This window comes from Enhydra lutris, unplaced genomic scaffold (assembly GCF_002288905.1).
Source record: "Enhydra lutris kenyoni isolate GAN:26980312 unplaced genomic scaffold, ASM228890v2 scaffoldscaffold8, whole genome shotgun sequence".
NCBI classification, from domain to species: domain Eukaryota; kingdom Metazoa; phylum Chordata; class Mammalia; order Carnivora; family Mustelidae; genus Enhydra; species Enhydra lutris.
This window is the reverse complement of record NW_019154092.1, coordinates 42321023-42348600: the sequence shown is the minus strand read 5'-3', so window position 1 is coordinate 42348600 and position 27578 is coordinate 42321023. Positions and strand designations below refer to the sequence as shown.

General features: G+C 52.5%; 1 protein-coding gene across 1 annotated transcript in view; it reads left to right on the top strand.

Annotated features, from left to right (window-relative positions):
* Nucleotides 1–27578, top strand: part of LOC111142499 (myosin VB) — a 186025-nt gene that overhangs the window by 106909 nt on the left and 51538 nt on the right. The window contains exons 16-20 of the mRNA XM_022495717.1: nt 6355–6466; nt 10546–10757; nt 11825–11981; nt 13956–14195; nt 21699–21932. Coding sequence (XP_022351425.1) covers nt 6355–6466; nt 10546–10757; nt 11825–11981; nt 13956–14195; nt 21699–21932 — 955 coding nt within the window. The remainder of the gene's footprint in view (nt 1–6354; nt 6467–10545; nt 10758–11824; nt 11982–13955; nt 14196–21698; nt 21933–27578) is intronic.

The window sequence follows — 27578 nt, the reverse complement described above, 5'->3', positions numbered from 1 at the left end:
CGAGGGCCACGCGCTCTCCCTCGGGCCGGAGTCTGCCCCAGGGTCCTCGGCGGGGCTGCTCATCACAGCCACCAGGCAGCTGGTCTGCACACGCGCCCTGCCTTGCAACTCTCCATCGGAGGAGACTGTGGGCCGCGGGTCAGCTGCAGCCCCGTGGCTATCTCTGGGCAGTGCCAACACGGAGGATTTCTGCTCTTCACTTTGTAACTCGGTTCCAGCTCTGAGCCAGTGGGGAAGAATTAGGTTTCCCTCCTTCGGCAGCAAAGCTTAGCGACCTTCAGACCGGGGCCACCTCTGACTCTGAGGCTCTGTTTCCCAGGATGTACGTGGGGACAACAAGGAAGGCAAGTAGAGGCTAATCAGCAGTGATGTGAATGGTGGGCACACACCTGCCGCGTTTGTGCTGGGAACCCCTCCGCGGGATCGGTGCTGAAATAATGAGTCCCAGGTTTCATGTACTGCCTTACAAAAGCCCTCCCCAAATCTCATTTGTTCATCACACTGACTTTTAAAAAAGATATAATTTATGTATGATAAAAATATCCTTTTAAAGTAGGCAATCCTAGAGTGGTTTTCATTATGTTCCCAGCATCGTGCAACCATGACTACCAATTACGGAGTGTTTTATCACCCCGGAGGGAAACCCTGTTCCTGTTAGTGGTCACTGCCTCTTTCCCCCTCCTCCCAGCCCTGGCAACCACGGACTTTCTCTTTCTATAAATTTGTCTACTCTGGACATTTCAAACCAGTGGAAGCCTATGATAAGTGGCTTTTTGTGTTATCCCGGTTTTAACACGGTTTTATTTTTTTATGTTACCTAATACCATCCTGTTGCAAGGATACACTGGGTTTTATCCATCAATCGATGGACATTTGGGTTATTTCCGCTTTGGGGCAGGTATGAATCATGCTGTTCTGAATATCCATGTGTGTATTTTTGTGTGAACATGCATTTTTCTTTCTCTTGATGATATATCTGGGAGTGGGAATGCTGGCTGGCATGGTAACTCTGTTTACCCTTTTCAGGACCTGCCAGACAGTAACCCCCGTAGTTGCACCATTTTATGTTTCCACCAGCAATGGATGTGGTTTCCTATTTCTATACATTCTTGCCAACATTTGTTATTGTCTCTCTGTTTCGTTAGAGCCATTCTAGGGGGTGTCAAGTGGTATCCCATTTTGATTTTGGTTGTGTTTCCTGGATGATTAATGATGTTGCGCGTCTTTTCGTGGGCTTGTTGGCTATTTGTATATCCTCTTTTTCTTTTCTTTTTTTTTTTTTTTTAAGATTTTATTTATTTATTTAACAGACAGAGATCACAAATAGGCAGAGAGGCAGGCAGAGAGAGGGGGAAGCGGGTTCCCTTCTGAGCAGAGAGCCCAATGCGGGGCTCGGTCCCAGGACCCTGAGATCATGACCTGAGCCGAAGGCAGCCACTCAACCAACTGAGCCACCCAGGCGCCCCTGTGTATCCTCTTTGAAGAAATGTATTCAGATTTTTTTTTTTGTCCGTTTTTTTAACCGGGTTATTTGTCCCTTCGGTGATGTAGGAGTTTTTTATATTTTCGAGGTACTAGTTGCTTATCGGATAGATTGCAAACGTGCTCGCCGTTTTCACCCTCGTGATAACCTGACCTGCCATCTTGAAGGGTTCTTCCTGAGGACTCTTAGAGTTTGTTTTTCCAGCCAATCCTGCAGGAGGGAATCTATCCAAGAGAAGGGAAGTACACAGTGTGATCACTTTGACTGTTCTCCATCTGTTCGCAGCCATCCACTGAGGACCACTCAGGGAGGCATGTTCTCTAGAATGTTCCCACATGCAAATGGTTATGGGGCTCTAGATAGCAACTTAGTCGACCGGAACGTCACCCTACTGTGTTTGCTCCACACTCACAGCAGCTGTGTTCACCACACGCTGTCTCAAGCCTGAGGAGCTTGTTGTAAGGAAGCACCTTTCCGACCTTGCCTCTGCCTCTGATCTCCCCATTCTCACCAGGAGTGATCCTAGGCCCTGGGCTTTTACCCCACACCCAGCTGTGACTACCAGGAGGGCACTTCTCCCTAGCCGGCCGGGGGCACGCGGCCTTGTTTCCACAGGAAGCATGGCACTAAAGTCCAGGACATTCGGCCAAGCCCCTTGCCGGGGAGTCCAAATCCAGGGAGAGTGGGACTGAGTGCATTCTGTCCCTGAGGCCGCTGGGACTCCATGTAACCCAGGGCTGAGGCCACAGCTGGGACCTAGTAACAGACTAAGAATGGGACCTCTTCTCCCACTGTTAATGTGATACGGAACGGAGGAGCAGCCAGGCCTAGGACTGGCTTAAAAGACCTGTCCAGGCTGTCACACAGCCGTAGCGTAAGTGGGAGAGGACCTGTCCAGGGCCACCTGAGGAGGGCGGAAAGCACGAACAGAAGCAGTGGACTTAGACTGTGGAGGAAGATGGCAGGCATGGTTGGTTGGTCTCAAGATGGTGGTTTTCTGGACTAGAACTATGTTCTATAGGAAACATTCTGCAGATATTTGCAAACATGTTTGTGTATCGCAAGGAATGGCGTGGTAAGGAATGGTCTTTGTCCGTTGGAGCACAAAAGGATCATCCTGCTACAAAGCCAATAGTATCCTTTTTGAGAAACACTAGTAGAATGAAAAGGTCTAACGTTGGGATTCCAACCTCTTTATTGGTCAGGAAAACATCCATTCTTTTAAAATGTAAGTAACTACGTAGGAAGATACCGTGTTAGGTGCTGAGAAGTTTAAAAATATATCCTAGCCCGGCCAGAGGAGGCTAGAGTCGAGCAGAGAAGCTAACACATGTACAAAAGCTAGTTTTTAGAGAAGGCATAAAGCTCTGTATCCCACAGGGAAACGGGAATCATTAAAATGCTCCGGGAAGGAGAGATTTGTGGTTGTGGATTTTTTCAGGGGGAAATCTTGGACACGTTGTGGTCCTATAGAGGGGTCTTCCCCAATTTTTACATGGCCACAAAAAATCTCCATCCAGATATCCCTACCAAATCAGGAAGTTCTGTGAAGAAATTCGATTTTTTTTTGAAAAACAATCACAAACTCTGATTAGCTTCACTTGGGAGGTTTCTCTTCACAAATGATGGGGACTTTCCTGCAAGGCCTTTCTCTCTAAATGCACAGAGGCCCACAGAATAGAGAATCCCCATTTGATTTTGGGCCCTCAGCTGAAGGGCACTCATACACGCCCAGCTCCCGTGCTGGCCGTCTGCTCCTTGGGCAGTTGAGAGGGAGAGCCTGCCCCCAGCCCCCACAGCCAATGGCTTGGCTTCTGCTGCTGCCTTCCTCCTGCATCAGTACTACCCTGGAGCAGTGAAGCCTTTGTAAGAAAAGGGGTGGGGATCAGGCAGGAAGGGGAGGGTCACTTGGATGGGGGGGAGGAGCTTTCTAAGCACTCCACATGCATGAACTCCTCAGCCCCCACCATGCAGGAGGTGCTTTGTGAGGTGGGGGGTGGTCTCTCCATTTCGGAGAGCTCCACGTGCGACGAGTCCAAGACTTGCCTGAGGTCACAGGGCCGGGCTGTGTCGGAGGAGGCCTCCGTGCTTCTGTACCCCAACCTTGTTCTGGACCCGCCTGGATGTGTGCCGTTGCATCTCCCTACTGTCTTATTTTCTTGAGCCCGTAACCTCCCTGAGTTCTGGAACTGTCAGCAGTAAGAAGTCTTCAAATTAGAACCATTTAAGGTTTTTAGCCCAGCTAAATGCTGCTCTGATTATTTCCCCCGGAGAAATTGCAAACTCGTTGGGAGAAATAAGACGAGTACACAAATAACTATTGCAGGGAGGGGAGGTGCCCTCGGAAAGTCACCCAGAAAGTGCTGAGCGGCCTTCGGGGGAGAGCCCACGCCTCCCTGAGTGGGCGGGAACAGTGGCTTGGTGGAGCCACTGGTGGACGGCTGGGCGTGAGGACCAAGAAGACTTGGATCCTGCAAAGCCCTTTATCAGTGTCCGGCATTCTGTTTGCATCTTACCCGACGTGGAAATATCAGTGGAGAGAATGGCCTGTGTTTAAGTTTCAGGGGTTGGGGCAGAAAGAGCTCTGGAGAAGCCCGGTAGCCTTCCTGTGCCTTAAAAACAGAACGCCCATCTGATGTGTGGCTTATCACCTCTCGCTCTGCTCCCAAGCCTCCAAAATTAAGACGGTCAGACCTCAGGAGTTTTCTTGACATTTATTGCACATGACTGGAATAACAGAAGCAGCCTTCAGTTGGGCAGATAACCTTCAATGTTTCCATTTCCTAAAGCCGCCTATTAGAGATGGCCCGGATTTCAGTGGGTTTGGTTCATAGTCTCCCCACAACTGGAGGGGCAGGAAGCCACAGGAGCACAGTGGGTGACGGGACTCTTCCCCAGGCCATGGAACAGAGGCCTTGGGGGCTCCCAGCGCTTCTCTATCCTCCTCCTGAAGGAGCCTGCGCACATCACAGGGAGCCTGGGAGCGGGACCATGTAATGCCCAGTCAGCTCTGAGCAGAATAGAGGCTACCATTACCTGTGTGACAGGATTAATTAAAAGGTAAGAAGCATAGAAACGAAGGATATGAGTGGTCCCCAGGGTCTGAGGGGAGAATGGGGAGTGACTGATAATGGGCCTGGGAGCTTGGTGGGGGATTATGAGAATATTCTGGAATGCAGTACTCGGTATGGTTGCATGACTTTAGAGATATACTAAAGTCTGTTTTCCAAATTAAAAGTAAATTTTATGGTATGTGAGTTATCTCAATAAAGCTGGTTAAAAAGTGTAACTTCTAAGCAACCATCTTACACAGTGGAAAAAAATGAGAATGCTTTTTGTCACTTGCTTTTATGCTCCCCGCTCTGACACCCATCGCTAGGTTAGAAATTTCCACCAAACCAAGGGAAGTGGTTACTGAGGTAACGGAGAGGCAGGAGCTCAGTCCGGGCAGGGCACTGAAAACGGCCTGGGAGGGAAGAGGGACCCGAGGCCCACACTGGCGGGTGGTTGTGGAGCGCAAGGAGAGGCAGTCTGGAAGAACCAGCCTCCTGGGCGCATGGTGTGCCCCCCCACCAGGACTACCTAATATTCCCCAGTGCTTAGTTTTTTTGGATGAAATTTCTAGAGGACCCCCCCACCCCTTAAAGGCAAACGTGCTCCGGGAGAAGGGGTTCAATCCATTTACTCCCAGTTAGTACTTTAGAATGAGAGACCATCACTCTGCGAGGCCCCAGGTGATGGTAAGTGGTAGATGCACAACCTTGAAGCAGCATCTGACTGGTTTTTAAGTGGGCGACGAGGACCACACGTGTGCCTGGGGACAGGCTGTGTGCCACACCTGGTGCTTCCGAAGGGGTGAGCGGGGGCTGATGGGGCACCTCTGCTGAGGACACAGAATGGGGTGAGGGGAGGGCTGGAGGGCCGGCTTCCCCGTCACAGGGGTCTGGATTGGGAGCTGAGGCTCCGTAGAGCAGCATAGCACGGGAACAGAATGTGTGCTGACCTGAGGCGTTTGTGAGCCTCCCTCGATCCCAAGTCAGGAGCCAGGAGAGAGAGTGTGAACATCTGTATGAAGGGAAAGGGGCTGGACCCCTTTCTAGAACTAGAAATAGTTCACTCATTGAAAAGCTTGCATTTGTTTAAGTAGAGCTCTCTTCACAGGCCAAGGGACAGACATAAGGCCCTCTGGAAGATTCCCTTCTGGAACCTACCAGAGCACACTTACTGAAAAGGTAGTGGGACTAGAAGAGCTCTTCAATTTTTATTAGTTTTTGATGTGAGTTGCTGAGTATTTCCTTCACAGCAGGCTCATATTTCTCTAATGAACAGGGTGGGGGACTCCTAAGGGAAATCACCTTTGGGAAGAAAAAGGGTTCTTTCTAAGGTATGCCAGACTGTGTGAACAGTGTTGTTGCTTAGGGTTAGAATATCGCTTTTTATCAGCTAATGTTTGCTTTTCTGCACTTTTTGAAGTTTTCAATGAGAACTATTAATGTCGTAAGACAAAACCAACATTTAAAAACCAGGCTGCCTTCCTGGCAAGTTTCCTCCTCCAGGAGGGTAGTGGAGCGCCCCACGTCTGCGTGGGCAGAAGCCCTGTAAGTTGTTCTGCCTCCGGTCAGTCCTTCCAGAGCGATCTGCAGAAGCCTCCCTTTCCCTCTTCCACTCGTGATCATGTAATTCAGCCACACACTGAAATTCTCAGAGGGACTGGAGGAAGACGAGGCCCTGGAATGTTTTTTGCTGCTCTGAGAACAGCTTTGTGCTGGGAGTTGTGACCCCATAGGGGCAGGCGCGGTCTGTGACGGCCCGCGGCCCTTGTGTGGCTGAGAGGCAGGACACGTTGCCTGATGCACCTGCTTTCCCTCCAGGTGGGCTTACCATGACTTCTTCAACCGGTATCGAGTGCTGGTCAAGAAGAGAGAGCTCGCCAACACAGACAAAAAGGCCATCTGCAGGTCTGTCCTGGAGAACCTCATCAAGGTGAGCTAGGCTTGCCCCTGGAGGCTTACCCGGAATGCCCAGAGAACTGGGGAGTGGGGGCTTAACAGCGTGCTCTGGTCTTCATCCTTCCTCTTAAAACTGTTTGAGGTGTTTGTCTGTTTCCCAACATCAGCAACTGTAAAAGAGAAGTCCCTTCATGTATATAGAGTACTTCCTATCTTTTTTCACATCTCTACACATGTAGAAAAGAAAAAATGTTTGCACAACCCCTTGGGGTTTGCTGCTGGCCCAGGACTCTGGCTTCTCCAAAGCCCGAGGCTCTGTAGATCTGCCCGCCGTGCCCCTGCCCACACCACGCAGCCGCCCAGGGGCTCCAGTCTGTAGCCCAGGCACAGCTTTCCTCAGCGGTTGGGAAAACAGGTGCACTTCTCATACCTTCTCACTGCCTAACTGGCCTCAGACCTTCCCCCAGACGCTTGTTGTAAATAAGGCAAAGGCTGCAGCTACAACACCCCGAACTCAAACCCGAGTCTTGATTCTGGAGCTTCTTTGTGGACTCTTGGCGGGACAGATCTGAAATACCAGCTCCACCGTATTCCGGGGTTGCAGCAGGGCATGGCCCAGGTGGTCTCAGTAAAGGGTACGACAAACTCCTTCCCTTTCAGAATGTAGTGTAACGGAGAGAACTACATCCAAAAAATGGCAAATTCCCAGTACAGCTCACCCACAGACAATGTGGGCATTAGGGGTACCACTACCCCCATCCCACTGCAGTAGAAAATCCGCGTATACCTTAGGGCTTCCTGAGACTGAACTACCGGTAGTCTAAGGCTCACCAGAAGCATGGGGCGTGGTGCCCTGTTTGGAGACACGTAGATCCTTTATTGCCAAGGACAACCCTTGTGTTAATGCCCCCAGCCCCTAGCTGGAAGCACCGAGCCCAACACAGAAGGAACATATGGTAGAATGGATGAACTAAGTGAATTCCCTAATGAAAAATTACATGAGCGTGAGCTGTTTCCTTTGGCTAAAAGGCCTTTCTCCTCTTCTGTTGGTCTTCCTAGGTTCTTCCCTCCTTCCCAGATGGGCTCTTAGCACGCCTTCTAGACTGTGAAGCCGGTTCTGACCTCCCAGTCGGAGTCTGTGGCCCCTACCTTTATGGGCCAACAGTGCTCTCTCTCTGTCCTATCACTGCATCTGTCCCCTTGTCTTGCAATCAAGAGTTTGTCATTTCCCTGGACCGGGAACCCTGAAATGGCAGGGATCCTGTTGTCTTTGTGTTCCTGGTGCTGTTACTGGTTCTCACGGGGGCTCGGGGTTCGTGCTGGGGGCCGCGCGGGCGACCGGCTAGGCGGGCCTGTGGCGACTGTCACCTGCAGCGGCGGCTTGTGGGTAAAGCCCCCGGGGGTCACTTTCCCGGCTGCCTCACGCACCTGCCTCAGCTGATCCTCACGGTGCCTCGTGAGGAAGGTACAGGCATCATTTCCCCGTTTTACAGATGAGGGAACTAAGGAGTGAAAAGCTGGTAAAGACTGCCCAGGGTGTTACACATACACCGACGCGACACATCCCCACCCCCCGCAAACTACCCTGGGTCGCCGTGCCCCTTGAGCCAGTCTAAGCAATGAATGCCACCGCCCGTAATTATCCTCTCTGGAGAAGGACTCAGGATCAGTGCTTCAGGACTTTTCCACAGACCTCATATTTCGTCTGTTTCCCCCACCCCTTTTCAGGGCCATGTCTTCTAGTCGCCGGTGCTGCTATGGTGAAGCCACACGGCAGCCTAGAAGGGCCCCTGCCAGCCCCAAGCAAGTGCCATTGCCTTTTAGAACACAGTCGTTAGGAAAGAAGCCGGTGGTGTGGGGGCCGGGCAGCAGGTGCCTACAGCCTCGTCCGTGGGAGGGGGCCCCGGGGGCTGCTTCATGGGGTGGTTCATGAGGGCTGGTCTCCTCCCGCAAGGACTGTGTGAACAGCCTTCATCCTCAGTGTGAGTTGGTTCTTTAATCCCACCGTGATGTACTGCATTCTTTATGTGCTCTAACCTGGAGTGGTGGCTGGGAGGCCCCCAGCGGAAGAGCACAATGCGTGCACCTGCCCTCTGGGACCACTGATCCTGGACGCGATTGTAGACCTCGCTGGAGGGAATCTGATCGTGGGGGCCTGAAGCTTGATCGTGACAGGGGAGCAGAGTCTTACTAGCAAGGACTGCCAGGGAACCCCGGGAGCACAGGGAACTCCGTCTGTGAGTGTGTGAAGACCAGACTGGGTCACAAAAGGGGCCTGGCGCCGTGAGAGACTGCTGCCCAGGACTCCTGGGGCTCGGTATTTCCAGCAAAACCTTGAACAAGTCACTTCACCACTGCAGACGCTGGTTTTGCCGTCTGTGAAATAAAAAGGGTGGCTTGGGACGGTTGCTGAGATTCCTTTCTCCTCCTTCAGTCTGGGATTGTGGGAGAAGCTTCTCAGGAGAGGAGCCCTGATGGCCTGGTATGTGAGTAGTGGAGTCCGCACGCTCTCGGGGTTAGAGCAAGCAGATCTGGGGTAGGGCGTGTGCTCAGGACGCAGGCGCTGAGCGAGCGTGGCAATCGGGCTAATGGTGACTGGTTACCATGGTGGAACTTTCAGAAGGATCCTTATTTGTGAAAACAGTGGCTTCACGACCAGATCACACCCTTCCTGGTGGCTTTTCCAGACTAGGAAATAAACGTGTGTACTCTGGTTCCCGGGGTGCACCAGGCTCCCCCGGCCTTGGCACAGTGGAAGCCTGAGCGGCCCGGCTTTGTTCTGACTGCGAGGACAGAGCTGCCCACCCGTTGCTCCCCGGCCCTGCTCCACAGAGAAGCGGCCCTGCCAGCAGGGCGGTGAGGAGGGCAGGACCTTGGCTGCCTGGAGGCTTCCCACCCTGATCCAGCCCTGTTCCTCATAGCATCTGCTGGGGCCCTTTAGGTGCACGGCCCTGAGCAGAGGCAGGGATGAGAGCCAGGCCCATACCTCGCCCCTCCCAGCTTCACCTGCAGCCTGGCTGTGAAGGAGACCATCAGAGACAGCTTAGGCAGCCCCATCGTCCCGGAGCAAGGAGCCCATACAGAGTAGTGATTCAGCATTAGTGCAGAGCCATTGGTCAACCTGAAACATGTTCCCGTGTGTGTGTTTTCTTTAGACCTTAGCTCCTTCTTCCTTATGGTCTCCATGCCAGTGAATAAAAGTAGGAAGTTTATTTACAAAGGGTACACAATTACAGTGGGTTAACTCTCAAGGGTTCTATCCCAGGCTTGTGCATGAGCACACTGGTGGGTCATCGTTCCTTATCCATGGGGTTGAGCACGAGGAAGGGTAATTAATTTGAACCTAAATAAATAAGACAGTAATTATATGTCAAAAATATCTCAAAATAGTCTGAATTCAAAAATTTGGAAGGTTATTTGCAATCTGGAATTATGCATACAACAGGGTGGTTGTTTGAGGATAATCTTTTTTAAATGACCCGAGCAGGTTATTTCCATGCTCAGAGCACCACCAGGGGCTCTGCATCTCAGTTGTGTGCTGTGGCCTGCAAGGCCTCTGGCAATTAGCTTCTCCTGCCAGCCTCCCTCATTTCCCCAACGCTTAACCACCCTGGCTGTCCTGTTCCTCAAACACACCTCGCTTTTGGCTGCCACAGGACATTTGCATCTGCTTTGCTCATCTCCTGAAACTTTCTTCTACGTTTTCCCGAGGCTGCCTCCTTGAGTTTATTCAGGTTTTTGTTCAGATATCATTTCCAGAGAACTGCCTTCCTGGATTATCCTATTTAAACATCCCCATCCCACCTATAAAGTCCCCAGTTTTATTGTCTTTGTAATCTTCACCACTCCCTGAAAACTTACTCAGCCTTTGCTGTCTTCTGCTCTCACCATGATGTCAGTTGGTTGAGTGCAGACTTCTTGCTCCCTGCTGCACCCTGGATACCTTAGCACCCTGAGTCTAACAGAAGGGACTTAGCCTGCTCAGTGGATGCTAAGAGTGAGCATGCATCCAAGAGCAGGGGTACACGAGCTCTGGCAAGGGAATTCTGCCCCGAAGAACCCGGGTGGTAAGGTGTGTTGCCTCACTGGTGCTCCCCTCCTTGCCTCGTAAAGGATCCTGACAAGTTCCAGTTTGGCCGCACCAAGATCTTCTTCCGGGCAGGCCAGGTGGCCTACCTAGAGAAGCTTCGCGCCGACAAGTTCCGGGCAGCCACCATCATGATCCAGAAGACAGTCCGCGGCTGGCTACAGAAGGTGAAATACCGCAGGTTGAAGGCAGCTACCTTAACTCTGCAGAGGTTCTGCCGAGGACACCTGGCCCGCAGGTGAGCTGAGCTGGGGCACATCTGGAGAGCAGAGTGAGGGATGGAGGGTGGGGAGGCTTAGCTGGTTGGCCTCTCTCAGCCTAGTTAGAGTGGTTCTGTCTGCACCCCAGCTTTCTCCCAGGAACTGGGCACCTGTGTCCCGTGCCCTTCTCACCTGAGGGAATAAGTCTAGTTCCAAGTCTCTCGGTTCCCCAGTCTGTCCCCATCCTGCCAGCACTAACCTAGGACTGGCTGCATTTGCCACAAAGCCACCATTTCCCCTTTGCCTAAATCCCAAGGTAATCTTTTAGAAAAAGACAAATTCCGCCTTTCATAGCTTCCACTCATCTTCATGATTTGTAGCACCAGTTTCCAAACATCTTGCCAATTTGGTAATTAGAGCTGGAAAGATCTCTGGAGGTCCTGTTTAAGAGTCGTTCAGTGGAGCCGGTGCTGAGGGTGTGACTTGTCTGAACACCTACAACTACCCAGGGCGGAGCCTGGATGCCAGTCCAGCGGCCCGGCCTAGCCCAAGCCCAGTGCCCCCTCCCAGCACCCCAGCCCAGTGTCCTGGCCCAGCACCCTAGCCCAATGCCCCGGCCTAGCCGAAGCCCAGTGCCCCCACCCAGAACCCCAGCCCAGTGCCCCGGTCTAGCCCAAGCCCAGCGCCCCGGCCCAGCACCGACTCCCTTCAGCAGGCAGAGTGCAGCTGGGGGGCTCCTTCCTCCTCTGGGGCTCTGCTAGATGATTTTGGAGGGTTTTTCCAGCTTTCAACTCATGGCTCGTGGGGATATGGGGGACAGAGAGCAGCATAAACACGCAGCGTCATCAGGGGCTGCTCAGGTTGGAGTGAGGGGCTCGTGGCAGGTGAGGGAGCAGATGGGGATCATGGAGCTGGTAACACTCCGACTCCTGAGACCACATGGAGGAAGCTCGTTCTGCTGTCGAGAGCCTGAGCTTCAGGGGCCGCGGTGTTGCTGCATCCTGTCAGAGTGGTTCCAGCTGGCGGGGCTGAATGGGGAGAGGCTCGAGTTCAAAGGGCCACGAGGCCTGCCTCAGTGGGGGCCGCCCGTCTGCTCCCTCCCCAGGCTAGCGGAGCAGCTGCGGAGGACCCGAGCGGCCGTCATGTTCCAGAAGCAGTACCGCATGCGGAGGACCCGCGTGGCCTACCAGAGGGCGCGCAGGGCCGCTGTCGTCATCCAGGCCTTCACCCGCGGCATGCTGGTGCGGAGAAGCTACCGGCAGGTGGGTAGCCGCCCCGGGGACTTGCAGGTGGCTGGCTGAGGACCAGCGCCGGGTCCTGACCCCGGGGCCTGGGATCTTCCTCCGGGAGTCTGCTGCTCCTTCTGCCCCTCCCCCCACTAATGCTCCTGCTGGCTCTCTCTGAAAAATGCGTAAATAAGATCTTTTTTAAAGAGTGAACTAAAGCAGCAACAAATACATTGTCACCACTACAAACATTTGTAGGCTGCTCCTAAATTTCTTCTAAGTGATTTCACACCTTTGCTTCCAGCCATGAGGTGTGTTGTATTAGGGTTTTCCAGAGACATGGAACCCATAGGAGACGTGCAAGTGTGCGCGCGCGTGTGTGTGTATACATATGTGGAGATTCTCAGGAAATTCCCCACAGTTATGGAGGCCGGGAAGTCCCACAGTCGGCCGTCCACCAGCTGGAAGTCCAGGAAAGCCAGTGATGTCATACAGTCCAAGTCTGAAGGCCTGAGACCCAGGAAGGAGGATGGTGTGAATCTCTATCCGAGGGCAGGAAAAAATGAGATGAGATGTCCTAATTCAAGCAGTGAGGCAGGAGAAAAGGAACGAATTCCTCCTTCCTCTGCCCTTTGTTCTCCTCAGGCCCTGAGAGATGATGCCCTCCCACCTTGGGGAGGGGAGTGCACTGACTCAAATGCTCCTCTCATCTAGAAACACCCCACAGACACACCCAAAGAGTGTTTAATCTGGGCACCCTGAGATCAGTCAAGTCAAGGTGTGACCATAACCATCATGGGTAGGATGGGTGCACATCGTTGTGCCCCTTGGACAGCTGAGCTGCTTGGGGAAGCTGTCACCTGCCCAGGGGTACTCGGTCAGCCAGTGGCAGAGCCTGGTGACCTGTGTTGGACTCACTCAGACGTGAGAGCGGGGGGCGATAGTGGGCATCGTCAGGTCTTACCCCCTCATTCGATGAGTTAGGAGCCTAAGCTTGGTGAGGTGAGGTCAGGGGAGGGGGACCCTGGCCTCCGTGCCAGGCCATTATTCCAGCGAAGCTGAAGGACTCGGGGCATATCCATCCTGCTGTCTCACCCCCATACAGCTGATGCTCAAAGCTGAGACAGAAGATGGATTGGAAGGAAATGTCAAAAATACGCTTTGCTCCTAAAAGGAACATTTCTCTCTTCTGTGATCAGAGGAGGCTTGATTTTCTAAATAAAACTCAAACACTGAAGGGAATATGAAAAACCGAACGTGGTCAGACAGCAGGGTAGGGCACACCCTCGTCAGTGGGCCCCATTCTGTGAGCTTTCCTGGGAGATTGGTGACTTCTGTGTGATGTCATCAGGGAAGGGGCAGGCAACACATGAGGGACACAAGGTTTGAACCCTGGCGCTCTCCTAGAGCTGGCATACTGGGCATGTCTGCTCGTTTATTCATTTATGCCACGAACATTTATTTTGCGGGGTAAAATAAAATAACATAAAATGCTATGTTGACATAGCGATGTGGACACAGCAATGATGCTTTTGCTTTCCAAGCGATCTTTAACCTCATAGGAAAAAGATTGCCAAGCCAAGTTTGTTAACCCTAAGTCTGTGGCTCATTAATGGGCTCTGACTAGAGAATCCCATTCATCTCTCTGGCTCAGTGTTACCAGGCGGGGATCAGAATCTGCTGAATGGGGCGTTATCAGCACGGTTCATCTCAGCCCCTCCAACTTGGGGGTTTTTTACCCTGTGGTTCCCTGACCAGTAAAACAGAAAACAAACTAAAAACAAGAGTTCAACAGCTGATTCTCTGCAGGTATGTGGACTGCTACAGAAGTTCGTTAAAACTGGTTCTTACCACAAATGGCCCCTGGAGCCTTGTGTCTTAGGGAGGAGTATTTTCTATTTATCTCCTAAAACCCAGGCCGGCCTTGGCTCTCCCTTCCTCTGGGCCGTGCAGGAGCCTCCCCTCTTCCTGCCGTGTAAACCCAGCAGGTGTGTGCTTGTCCCCCACCAGGTCCTCATGGAGCATAAGGCCACCGTCCTCCAGAAGCACGTGCGGGGCTGGATGGCACGCAGGCGCTTTGGGCGACTGCGGGGTGCGGCCATCGTCATCCAGTGCGCCTTCCGGATGCTCAAGGCCAAGCAGGAGCTGAAGGCCCTCAAGATCGAGGCCCGCTCCGCAGAGCACCTGAAACGCCTCAACGTGGGCATGGAGAACAAGGTGGTCCAGCTGCAGCGGAAAATTGATGACCAGGTCAGCAGCCGGAGCTCCCTACCCGGGGTGGGGGACACCCTGGGGGGCATGTTTGAGAGAACTCCCCAGGGAACTGAGTTCACCAGGGACCTGAGGAAGCACAGATGTCCTGAGGGTGTCACCCCAGTCAGCAAGAATGGCCACCGACTATGGCAGACAGAATAATGCCCACCCCCGCCAAGATGTTTGCATCGTGATCCCTGAGGCCTGTGACTGTGTGACCTCACATGCAAGTGGAACTTAGCAGAGGTGATAGAGTGAAGAGTCTTGTGATGGGGAGATGAGCCCCGATTATTTGCGTGGACCTCACAAGGATGCTCGTGGGAGGGAGGCGAGAGGGTCAGATTTGGAAGAGAGGTGGTGGCAGAGGTTGGCGTGAGGCAGGGCCGTGAGCCAAGGACGCAGGCACCTCTGGGAGCTACAACAGGCAGGACTGGGGTTACCTGCTGGAGCCTCGAGGAGGATCACAGCCCTGCTCTGACCCATTGAGACTTCTGACCTCCAGAACTGTAAGGTCAGAAGGTTTGTAGTGTTTCCATAGATTTATATTGCTGACTTAATGGTAGTTTGTGGCAGCAGCAAGAGGAAGCAGCTACACTCGCCCAGAGTCATGGTCTCCTGCCCTGGTGGAGGCAGCCTGGGGTGGTAATGAGAGCGGACTTTTGGGGAGGGCTCGCTGAACACCAGGCACCGTCCTAGTGCTTCGTCTCTCTTAGCCTGTTTAATCCTCACAGCAGCCCCAGAAGGGAAATAGTGTCATCCTCCTCTCTTTACAGGCGAGGGTCACATGAGCGACAGTGGCAAGGCTACGATCCGAACCCCACCGGTCTGGCTCTAGAGCCCACACTCTGCTCTTCTACCTCTGTTGTGCTGTGTGGTGGGAAGAAAACTTGCTTTGGAATCAGAAAGATTCTAATTCAAATTCAGCTCTGCTGCTGCTTTAAAGTCAAGTGACTTGATTCCCCCTCTGAGCCTCAGTTTTCTTATCCATAAAATGGGGCTGCTAGGGCTATAAGATGAGCAAGTGATTGAACATGCACCAAGGGTCTGGTTGCCCTGGGGAGCTCAGGAGGTGCTTACCACTCTTCTGTTCCTGCTTCTTCCTTTTCCTACCATGGCCACCTTCTCCACCAGTCACACAAGTGACAGCTCACTGGTCAGGTCCCTGTGAGTGTGGAGTATGTGCAGGGCACTGCAGGGAATCCGAACCAAGCACAGGACGCTGGGTACCCACGACCAGGTTGGAAAGATGAGGCAGGCCTCTATGCACACAGGCGTGTACGCCTGCTCTTTGGTGGCTCCAGTGGCCAGCCTTCCTTCATCCTCCTCTTGGGAACTTTATCTGGTGCTTGACCACTGCTGGTGCTCTGTTACGCGCGGCAAGCAGAGGATGAATCCGACGCACATCGATGCTGTGTTACAAGGGGACCATCTTCTGCCAGTGTGGCCAACAGCACTTCCCCCCCAATGACATCCTGCGCACCCCCACATGCCGTGCCCCGTGACAGGCATTTTATGTTCACTCTCCTTTGGTCCCCAGTGGCTTTGTGAGGTCACTTCACAGATGAGGAAATGGTGGATCTGGGACATCAAGTACCGGGCTGAGGTCACAGAATTAGAAAATTCTAGAGTCAGCATTCCAGCTGCCTTCTCTCTGATCCCACAGCCAGAAAGAGGATGATACTAGGTTGTTTTGTTTGTTTTTTTACGCCCAAACATCATTAAACTGTGAGCGCTTCCCTGGGCCTTGTCCTTGCCAAGATGGGTTCCTAGCCTTGAAAGCAGGCTCACGGCCACTTTGCTCATGCAGGGTGGCAAGATAACCAGAGGAGGAGGCTTCTGCAGTGCCCTCGAGGGCTTCAGGTGCTTCCTGAGAAAGGAAAGGAGAGGAGAGAACACAAAGAATGCAGGAGCAGGCTGCGTAGCATGGAGACAGAATTCGAGTTAGAGTCAGCAGGCATGGCCCCGGAGGTCACTCCATTGTATCGCGTCTGTTCTCGGTGAGACAGTTGGGAAGCTTCACGTAACCCCAGTAGGGGCAAGAACATAAATAAGCCATTTTATACCTAAACCACCTGCCCCAGACAGCAGCCCAGAAGCAGTGCCCAGAGCATAGTAAAATGTTCCTGCATCTCTGCTTTTGTGAAAGACTGGGCTTCCCAGGAAGAAGTGCTGTCCTGGGTGTTGGTGTTCCCTGTGTGAGTTCCACAGGGTGTCTTGTTGGCTGGGATCCTTAGTGGGGAAGCTCAATGTGGGGCTGGGAGACACTGGGTACCTGCCCCCCTGCTCACCCCGCGATGACAGCGCCTAATTGGGGTGGGAGGCACAGCTGCCCAGGGGACAGGAGCGGGAAGGATTGGCCATTTGAAAAACGCCAAGTCCAGGGAGGACCTAGGTATTATTATTGTTGTTGTTATTGTGGCCATTGACAAAGGACCATGGAAGATATTTGTAGAGTCAAAACTTCCCAGTTTAGTTGGAGGGACTGAGTACAGTGTACTCGGAGGGACCCCTGCCAGGAGCCCCACACGCTGCCTGGCCGCCGCAGCCTCGGTTTCCAGCTGCTGGGCCCTGTGTTGGCTTTGCTGACTTCTGAAGTTAACTTGAGAGGTTAAAAATAAATCTGATATTTTACAACCCACGTGCTAGAACATCAAAGAGAAGCAGATTTAAAAGGCCTATTTTTAAAAAGAGATTTTGCCTTAAGCTTCCTGCTTGGCAAACATCTGTGAGTGGTGGCAGGTGCTCTCTACCCCGGGTGGGGTGCCCTCTGTGCAGAGGGTGAGCAGAAGAGGCAGGAGGGTGGGATTAGAGCTTGCTTCCTGGTACCCCTCCCCGCAATGCCTGGATATATGCACCAGGCACCGTCCTCATATGTTCATTTCTTTAATCCTCACCGTGGCCTGTTGAGATGATAATGCTCCCACTTTAAACTGAGGCACAGAGGTAGGCAGTCCACCCAAGCCCACACGCTGGGCAGTAGCATGGCTGGGATTGAAACCTGGCAGTCTGGTTCCAGAGAACATGCTGCCCCCTCCAACCAAATGTAGGCTACCTGCACGTTTGGAGACTCTCTGGACATGGGAGAATTCCTCAATCCAAGGAAGACTCAGTTTTGTTTTGGGTTCCTTTGCATAGAGATGGCGTCGTCCTTGGACCAGTTGGCCTTTTACAGAGGGCTGTGGGATCTACCGTCAAAGGACGTGCGCTGTCATGCGAGGAGGCGCCAGCATGACCACCGGCATGGTCTTGGCCCCCCAGGTCCTCAGAGATGCTTGGTGGGGCTAGCCATTTGGAATTGAATGTTCTTCTGTTCTGTCATGCCTTGGAGACAACTCTGGTCACTGCTTTCCTGACACGCAAGGTTCTTAAGCCAGAAGGAGAGGCTAGGCAGAAGCATCCCAAAGTACTTGTCAGAACAGCATGGGGTAGTGGACAAAGTCCCAGCTGGATAGAAGCCTGAGTTCTGTCTCCATTATACTTGCAACCAGACCTGACAGCTTGGGACTGCAGCCGAATCTATACCTGGGCCTTGAGTTCTTTCAAAGAGATGAGCCCAAGATTTCTAAAGTAACTTCTAGCTCAAAAATTCATGGATACCATGATGTGGATCAAGCAGTGCTTCCAACTCCAGGCTGCACTGCACTGTAGGATTACCTGGGGGAAGTTTTGTTTTTGTTTTTTTTTTTTTTAAGAGGTGTCCCCACTGCCAAGAGGTCAGCAAAGGAGGAAACTAAAGAATAAAGCCAGGGTAAGCTTAGCACCAAAATTCATGTCTAAGGCTTTGTGAACCTAGCTAAAGTGACAAGACACAAAACTGGCACCAAGTTCCCAAGCAAACAGAAAAAAGGAAATTGGGGTCTTACTTCAGTGGTCAGAGAACAGTTTAGGAGGCTTGGAGCTGTCCCTGGTGCTGAGACGTCTTTCCTGCGGTTTTCGTCATCTGTGTATCGTAAGACACATCATCCTTCATAATATCTTTCAGCAGTAAATACAGTGACAGTTCCTGGGACCATTTCTTACAGTGCCCCTGATGTAGGCCTGTGCTGTGACATGTTTCATCCAAAATGATGTAGCCAGTGAACTTGGTTTTCTATCATTCTGGCTTTATTCAAGCACAACATGTAGAATGACCAGGCCAGTTGAGTCTACCATTTCTCTTATAATGAGGGTCAAGTTTATTAGACCTTTATGAGTACAATGCTGTATTTAAATATTTTGTCAGAAAAAGCATGAGAGCATTCTATGGATTTAATCGGTAGCCTTTTAAATCAGATTGACTCAATATGCTTTATATGCACTCAGTAGATATGTAAAATTAGTCGATATTTTGATTCACAAGAGCATCCAAATATATTTGAAAAATAGTATAATTTGCAGCTTTATGACCTCCAGTGCCTCATTTTCCTTAACTGAAATGGGGATTTTAATCATTCTCACTACCTAGGATATTCAGGAGTGAATGAGTTGGTGTATGTATGAATTATGTAGTACAGTGCCAGCCCCATAGTAAGCACCCAGGAAGCGCTAGTAGCATGTGTGGATCATATTACTTTTCATGATGCAGTCTTGCAATGATTCGCTCACCCCCTTCCCTAGGGGTCTGTAGACCATTGATTGGGAACTACTTGAAACCTCTTCCATACAGTTCTGCAGGTTGTACACTGCGCAAGGGTGGTTGGCTGTGGGGACACATAGGGCTGAAGACCATCCTCTGCTCTGCTCATCTGACTGTGAGCTCTGGAGCATTGCTGCCCTAAGGAAGAGGTGTCCACTGTTCTAAGCTGTGCACCCCTGGGCCCATGTTCCCCCAGAGAGGCAGCTCTGTGGAGTTCATCCTCCTGGAGGTGGTGAATTTCTTGGTTCATACAAAAGTGCTATAGAGGCCCAGCAGAGTGCTTAGGACCATGGACCAGAGGAACAGGTGAATGCCATCTCCTTCAGGTGGGGAAACATTTCAAGCACAAAAAAATCTTACCAAGCAAATCTTTGAGAGGAAAAAAAATATGAGCTTTTGAGAAAGTAATGAACAGCAGACAGGTTCTTGTTGGCAGTTGAGGACAGATCTGTGTCCTTCAGTGGTAGGGGCACAGTGAACATGCTCTTAGGATGTTTGAGGAGGCTGAAGGAGAATAGGGGTCTATCTGGAAATCCCCACGCCCTGCTGTTAGGAACAGGCCCTCGCTGTGCAGGACAGAGCAGGCCAGGTCTCCCGGTCACACCAACAAAGGCAGCCCTGAGGAGCTCAGCCTGCCATTGCGCGGAGGGTTTCTGGGATCTGTAAGGGAGAAGGTGCGTGACACCACCCGCCATGTCAGGCTTAGCTGCACAGCTGTGAGCACCTGACATGGACATCAGGGCGTGATAAGAGGGGGATCTGCTGGGCTCTTCTGGGGTCTTCCTTTCTGAAATCGTATCTCCGGGACATGGACTGTGCAGCTGCAGTGAGTCCCCAGTGATTATTTTTGGATGCTGCCGATGAAGTAAGGAGCTGGCCAGGTGCTGCTGTTAGGAGTCTCCCCACCACCTCCGGGGGCCAGCAGAGTGTTCAGAACTCCTCTGCCCGGGACTCCCTGCAGAACTGAGCGAAGGCGACAGCCCCTGTTTATTGGACACTTACTATGTGCCAAGCACCGGCGAAACACTAGATCTCCCTGCATCTGGATAAAAAGTCCAAGGAAAGACTTACTTTAAGTCCACCTTGCACACACAAGGGAACTAGGGCACAGAGAGGTGGAAGGACCTGATCAGACATACACAGCTGATCAAGGGTAGAGCTGGCATAGGAACACAGGTCTGTCCACCTCCAGCCACTCTTACCTCCTTGATGTCCTGAGTCCTGTGTCCACCTGGGTGTCAGAAGCCACAAAGAGCTAGCCTGCCAGAAGAACACATTTTCTTTGCATGAGGGTCCTAGGTTGTCCTCTGTATTCATAGTAGGGTGCCATTATCTGCCTGTCTGCAGAACATAGTTCCCCCTGACATTCTTCCAGAGGAGCAGGCTGTGCCTGTGCCCCTGTCCACCACCACATTTTGTGCCTCCTTCCATATCCCACACTAGCTCCAGCTAGAAACACCCACAGCCCAGTCCTCTGCACCACTCTCCCGGTGATGTGACCCAGGTGTGCCACCTGGAGGTGACACTCCACTCCCAGCCCGAGTGGGGAAAAGTTGACCTGACTTGTCTTCTCCCTGAACCCACTCCTTGGGCAGGGACCCTTCAGCCTCCGGGACGGGGGACCCAGGCCAGGGTTGGGGTGGGAGGTACAGACAGGACTGAGTTTTCTCAACAGATGACCCCTAACCGGATTTCTTGTGATTACTTCCAGCAAGGCTGGCTGCCAGACATAGGGGCATGCAGGCTGTAACCAAAGGTGTGCCTGGACTGTAGGAGGAGCTCTCTCTCTGTAGTCTCAAAGCAGACCACGCTCTGCTTGAACTCCCACAGCAGGTCTTGGGCTGGAGGTTCCCCAGCAGGCATGGTGCCCTCTGGGGTCCGCCAGCTGCTGTTCTGCTACTCTGCACAGCTTTTCCGTGAGGCTTTATTCCTGATGTGAATCAGTCATTGATTCCTGATTCCCCAGCTTACTGGTGTTTCAGCCAACATCTCTGGTCTACTAGGAGCTCCCCCAGAGGGCAGCCAATGAAGTATAACGAGTGGCAATCTGTTGCTTAACTTGGAGAACCCCTTCTTCCCTCTCCCCACTGGCCACTCTCAGCTGCTCCTCTCACCTCCTGAGCATGAGGTTTTGCCTGTGTTGACACGAGCGGTTGACACTGGTTCTGGGTCCTCCGTGCTCCCTCTGTGTGAGCCCATCTGGGGTGCTGTCCCCTTCCAAATCGGCACCGGGCACGCTGGGGGGCTGCTCGCTTGCCTGTTGTTGGTCTGCGTGCCCAGTCCGCGGGGGCACAGCATGGGCAGAATCTGCTGGGGCCTCCATGTGTGGCGTCAGAGTCTGCCAGGGCGAGCTGACAGGTGGTGAGAAGGATCCCTCGGCCCCATGGAGGGCCTCCTTGGAAGAGGGGATGCTGAAGGGGTCCTTTGTCTCAGAGCTAGCGATTAGGTTGCAGCGTTTTGTGTCAGCGAGTCCAAGGGCGGGAGGGCCCCTTGTGAAAGACCACGAAAACCTGAAAAGCAAAGGCTGCAGATCTGGAAAGCCAGCTATTAAATTGTTCCCACAATTTAAAAATGGGCTATGAGATCTGTCCAGCCACACACAGAAGACTGACCGCCGTCAGCCAGCTTCCGGCTGTGCCACTGCTCACGGACACTTCTTGAACGTCCCTTCAGTGGTTCTTTCTTTCCCTCTCTTGCCCCAGGTTCCCAGCAGAGTTCTGCCAGGGGATGCCAGGAGAGCGCTCAAGCGTGCCGTGATTGCGAACTCGAATTCCATGTTGGAAGCTCCTTCCTTAATTGCTTCCTTAATTCGTGGTTGCTGCCTGCCTCTATAACCTTGCTCTCCACTCTTTCTCCCCTCTCCTCCTCTGCCGGGGCTCTCACAGAACAAAGAGTTCAGGACGCTGTCGGAGCAGCTGTCGGCGGTCACCTCCACGCACACCATGGAGGTAGAGAAGCTGAAGAAGGAGCTGGCCCGCTACCAGCAGGGCCACAGCGGGGACAGCAGCCCGAGGCTGCAGGAGGTGGTCGAGAGCCTGCGGGCTGAGCTGCAGAGGGCCCACTCAGAGCGCAAGATCCTGGAGGATACTCATACCAAGGAGAAGGACGAGCTGAAAAAGGTACGTTGAGGCCAGAGGGAGCACCGTGGCGGTGGGCGGGCTAACAGAGCACCCCTTCGGGGTGGTTTCTTCTTCCTCCTCTAAAATTGCCCTGGGCTTCACTGGGGCTTGTGCCCATGAACGGACCATCTCTCTGCATTTAGATGTAAAGTGCTCATGTGCTGGGGGAGCCCACACGAGCGCGTGTCCATCCACCTAAGACGTGTTGATCAAGTTTTGCCATTAGCTGAACGCCATGGCATCCCCTGAAAGGAGTGCCCGTGTGTGTCTTTGAGCATCCTTCTCATAGCCTAGAGTTAGCCGCTGAGCCAGCTCTGTGGCCCGCGTTTTCATAAGCAAGAGGCACGGTACAGAGCTGGTGGCTTTTCTTGACGTCGCAGGAATTGGGGCAACCTCGTAATAATCATACTTGGGGTATTTGCCTTAAGTTTGTGTGGATAGCCTCAGCCTGCCTCACGCATTCTGGCTGGCGGGCTCTCTAGGTTTTCTCTGTATTCCATAAATTAGAACTTCCTAAGATTCATCCCTACTCCCCCAACTCAAAAGTCAGATTTCCTTCTCGACTAGGCGAACTGTTCAAGCCAGGGAATGCCACGTGCCCTTCGGAGAGCCTCCCATGGACTCAGGCCACTGCTGTCTGCTCCTGCGTCTCTGCAGTGACCTACAGCCCACAGGCCAAATAGCACCTTGCCTACTTGTTCCATGCCTCTGGTACTGGACAGTCATGGGGCTTGAGAAACTAAGGACAGGGGAGGGATTCAGTGTTTCTAATGTCGGAATAACTTTGAGTGTTTAAGAATTAGAGCCAGGGACGCCTGGGTGGCTCAGTCAGTTAAGCATCCCACTCTTGGTTTCAGCTCAGGTCATGATCTCATGGGTCATGGGATCCAGCCCCACACTGGGCTTCATTCTCAATGGGGAGTTTGCTTGAAGATTCTTTCCCTCCGCCCGTCCCCCGACCTGTATATGCTCTCTCTCTCTTTCTCAAATATTTCGTAAAAAGAGCAGACAAGAGGTGCCTGGGTGGCCTTACTTGGTTGAGTGTCTGACTCTTGGTTTTGGCTCAGATCATGATCTCGGGGTCAGGAGATCAAGCCCCATGTCAGGCTCTGTGCTCAGTGCAGTGTCTGCCTGAGATTCTCTCCCTCTGCCCTTCCCCCGCTCTCATGTGCTCACTCTCTCAAATAAAATCTTTAAAAAGAAAAGAAAAGCTGGCTAACTGCCATCACAGAAAGTGTTCTGGCGTAGACATTGAAATGGCCAGATTCTGCTCCCTGTCCTGCCATTACCAAGTGCACATGGGAAAGCTTACCGGCCTTAGTTCCTTCAGCTGTTTGTTTTTTTTTTTTAAGTGTAGATTATATCTCAGGATTCTTCTGGACATTTACCTGGCCAACTCCATGAGACGGTATTTGGGGGCTCTAGAAGAAAGGACCCCAACCCTGCTCTGTAGAACGTCCCTCTTCTTCTGCCCCGTTACCTTCCCCTGGCCCAAGCCCTCAGGTCCGGCTGGGGAGCACGCAGACCGCCGTGTGAGATGCAAGCCCAGAGAGCGGTTGGGCCAGCTACTGGCGAGCTTGCCTAACACAGTTTCCCTGTCCCAGGCCGAACTTCTGACCACTGGCTACTGCTTTGCCCGGGCCCAGGGATTTCCCTAGCATCAGAGATGGGGTCCATGTGCAGATTGGGTGATGAATACAGTGACACGTGGGGCTTCCCGGAGCAGGCAGCCAGCCTAGCCAAGAAAAGTGGGAGCTTCTGGCCCCAGCGTGTCACCCAGGCAGACCTGCCTGCGCACCCACCACAAGGCCAGATGTGGACTTCATTCTTTGGGAGAAAGCATGTGGTACTAGGATTTTCCCATTACAATGTAGCTATAAGCCTGTAACCCACAAACCGTGGAATTCTTCCCTTGTGTCTACTGACTCTGGGAACAGATGGACGGTGACGCTTCCTTGTGACAAAAAAACAAGGCAGTGGAATCCAAAGGCAGAGAAGATGCCAGGATTAGAACTGGAAACCCTTGAGATCAGTGACCCCGGGAGAAAAATAAAAGCAAGTTCCCTGCGTGGGTCCCTAATTGAGGTGAAGCATGTGGGAAGTCTTCACCCAACGAACCCACAAAAACCTGGGTATCTCCTGTCTCCACGCCACAGAGAGCCCTCGACTCCTCAGCCACCGAGCCTCCCTACCTGCTTCCTCTTGGGCACTGCGGTTTGAGGACTCAGCGCTCTAAAAATGTCAGTGTGGAACCCTGTCCTAAGGGTTTGTGATAGGAAACTGTTCCTGGGCACAGCGTAGCAGAAGAGGGCGGTTTCCTCTTCTCCCAAAAATGTTTCCTGGAGTGTGTTGAGCTAGTTCTTAAACACAATGAGAACTTGGAACTGCCAAGAGAAGACAATTCAGGGGCACTGAAAGGAGGAGGAGAACAGGCACAGAGGCAGAGAAGGAAAAGCACCTTCTCTGACTCCACAATGTGAGCCAATCCCCAGCTGGGAACAGGAGAGAGAACAGGCCCCAGATGATTTGTGAGGCGCAATGTCCACCCCCTCCAAGAAGAGAGAAAGTGGAAGCAAAGTGACCTCCTTCTCCAGGGTCTTCTAAACCTTTCTATTCTGGAGGCCGTGGGGAGTGGGTGGGGAGAGGGGCTAGCTTTTATTCTATACCACCCCCCTTCGTCTTTTGTGTCTGGTCAGGGTTTAATATGTATCAAAGGCACCGTGTCCAATCTTAACAAATACTGAATAACCAGACAGTTGGTTTCCTCTCAGGCTTGTCTGGAGGCTGCTGTGCCCTGAACAAGATTGATGAGACAGTCAGAGCACCGTGGGGAGCTGACTGCGGGTGGATGTTAATTAATGGGTTTGGTATATCTGTCAGCCAGTGCTTTATTGGAGCTGGCGGCCTGGAAAACCCTGGGCTTCCTACCACTGACCACATTCATTGTCTGGCCACGGGGCTACACTGCCTTGGGCTGGGAGACACTGGGTCTCCCTGAGGGCAGGACCCCTCCCCACCCCCCTCCCCCGTGGCTGCAGACCAGCCCCCACCCCAGGCACGTGTCCACACACACCCTCTCCACTAAAGGTCTCTGCCGTAGGGACCTCTCCCGGCGCAGGTGCACCCAGGCTGTCGGCCTCCCCTCTCAACCTGTGTGATGGGTTCTTTTCTAAAGCTCTCCGTGACCCCTGTGCTGACCGTCGTGTGCAGCTGTGCTTTCTGGGACGGTGGAGCTGTTCTGCGTCCGTGATGAAAGAGACGTGGCCCCAGGGCCACCCTTGATGCTCAGTCATAACTCATTATCCAGAATCGGACCCAGCGCTTGCCTGGTGGAGCCAGCAAGGCCTGGCTCAGTGCAGGGGTGCGGGCCCTGGCTCTGAGCAAGGGTCCCTGACGCTTGGGAAGGGAAGAGAACAGCATCTGGGTCTGGGTGCTCGGTAGCTGGGCTAAGTTGTACCGCCTCATCTGTCGCAGATCTGCCGGCCACTGGTTACAGACCTTGGGAAGTTCCAGGGTCAAGGTTTTGAGTTTTTCCAAATAGAAGGGGAGAGAGCTGACTTGGGGTAGTGGGGTTCTCACAGTGGGTTGTTTTGAGTCTTTCTTTCCCTAAAGATGCGGAGAAGACTTCTCTGGCCAGTGGAGACACACAGTTTTGCTCCCAGAGCTCCAGGGCCTGTGGTGTGTCAGGAGGCTGGTGGTGGTTAGAACAAGGACCCCACGCCCACTGTGTGGAAGGACATCATCTTGTGGAAGACAGGTTGGAAGTCCAGGCCCTTCATTCACTGAACAGATAGTTATGGGATGCCTGTGTGTGTTAGGGACTGTTCTACACACTGGGGCAAAAGAAAATGATACTTTAAAAGTCCTTCTCATTCTTACGGAGCTCAAATATTGGGGGCTATGAGAAAATGTACAGACAGGAACCAAATACAGATTATCCATCATGTGCCATAAAGAAAAATAAAGCCAAGTGAAAGGGATAGAGCGGGACCTGTGGGGGGCAGGGAAAGGTATGGTTTTGCTTCCAGTGGCCAGAGACCTTCTCTCTGCGGTTGAGCCATGAGCCTTTCTAGGGGCAGGTAACAAGTGCAAACAGCAGGTGCCTAGGCCCTGAGGTGGGAGTAGGCTGGACAGCTTTGAGGATCTACAAGGAGGCCACTGGGCAGAGGCAGAGTGAATGAGGAAGAGGGAGGACAGATTGGGAAGGACCTTCTGACCTTGAAGGACCTCCTGACCTTGAGGGCAACATTAGCGATGAAGCTGCCAGAGAGAACTGCTCTATCTTAGGCACTAGGCCCTGGAGTGCACACTAGTTCTCTCCTGCCCTGAGCATCTTCCTGTCACTCTTCTATGGGAACCAGTCATCTACGGCCTGCTGTAGACTGTTGACATCACCATTCTTCGTACGCCAGCCTTCTGCACCATCGGGACACATGGTAGCACAGTAGTTAATAGCGGGGCCTGCACCCAGACTGCTTGGGGCAAAGGCCAGCTATACTCCTGCCTGGCTGTGTGGCCTTTGACAAGGTCTCTAACTTTTCTGTGCCTTAGTTTCCCTAAAAGCAAACATGGATGGTACCTACCTCAGAGTAGTAAGTCAATTTATAACTGTGCCCGAGACATAGCGATAGCTCAGTAGATGTTCACTCTCCCCTCGCCTGTAACGTGTGGAGGTTGTGCTCTCCTACCTGAACCTGCGTGGACCCCACCCTCGTTCTCAGGCCCAGGCCTTGGCACAGTGGAGGCTGAATGACAGGAGGAGCACCCAGGACGCAGGGCCCCAGGGGTTTGGACTCTGCTGGGGCCTCCATGGGGCTCTTGTGTGAATAGTGGCACAGCCGCTTCCTTCTAACAGTGAGGGCGTCCTCCCCTTGGCTTCATCTCTCTTGCTGTATTCAAGCCTGATACAGCCGTGCATCCCAGGTGAGCTCCCACTTTATTTCTGCACAGTCCTCTGGGGGGAGTCTGTTCTTCCTCACCTCTCTCGTCCCTGTTCAGGCCCCTTCCCTTTGACTAAATAACTCCCCACTTAGAATGTGCTTGCCATTTACCTTCCTCTCAGGACAGACAAGAAACCCTGTCAAGAATTTGCAGAATTAGAAGTGTCGTCCCTGCCAAGGGCCATGCCTGTAACTTTCTACTAGATGATTCGTGCACAGCAGGAAGGACCGAGGACTCATGGCTCATTGTTGGGGCAGAAGAACCTTTTCTGATAGGCGCCATCTAACCAGTTCTTCCCGTAGTTTTCTACTAGAAACCTTGCCCTTGGTCCTTTTTACAGTTTAAATTTTAACTCAACTTGGAAAAAGACAAAACCAAAAGCTCAGAGATAAATTCATATCCCTAAAGATTAATTAGTAAAGACAGTTCTTAAACATGAAGCTGGGATATTTGTTTCATTTAGCTTAGCAGGAACTGAATTAGCCTCGTCGTGATGGGATTTAGCTTCAGCGTTGGTTCTGATGATCTGTTCCAAGTAACCTTGTAGAAGAAACCCTCCCAGTAACACTGCCCTACAAGCCGGGAGACCCGCCTGCCCCCGCCCCCTGCCCAGCCCAAGAGAAAATGGAGCTGCTGGATGATGTTTGAGTCCCAAACCCGAGCAAAGGTACTCTTTATCGTGCTGAAGGGAGCACACCTGCCTGG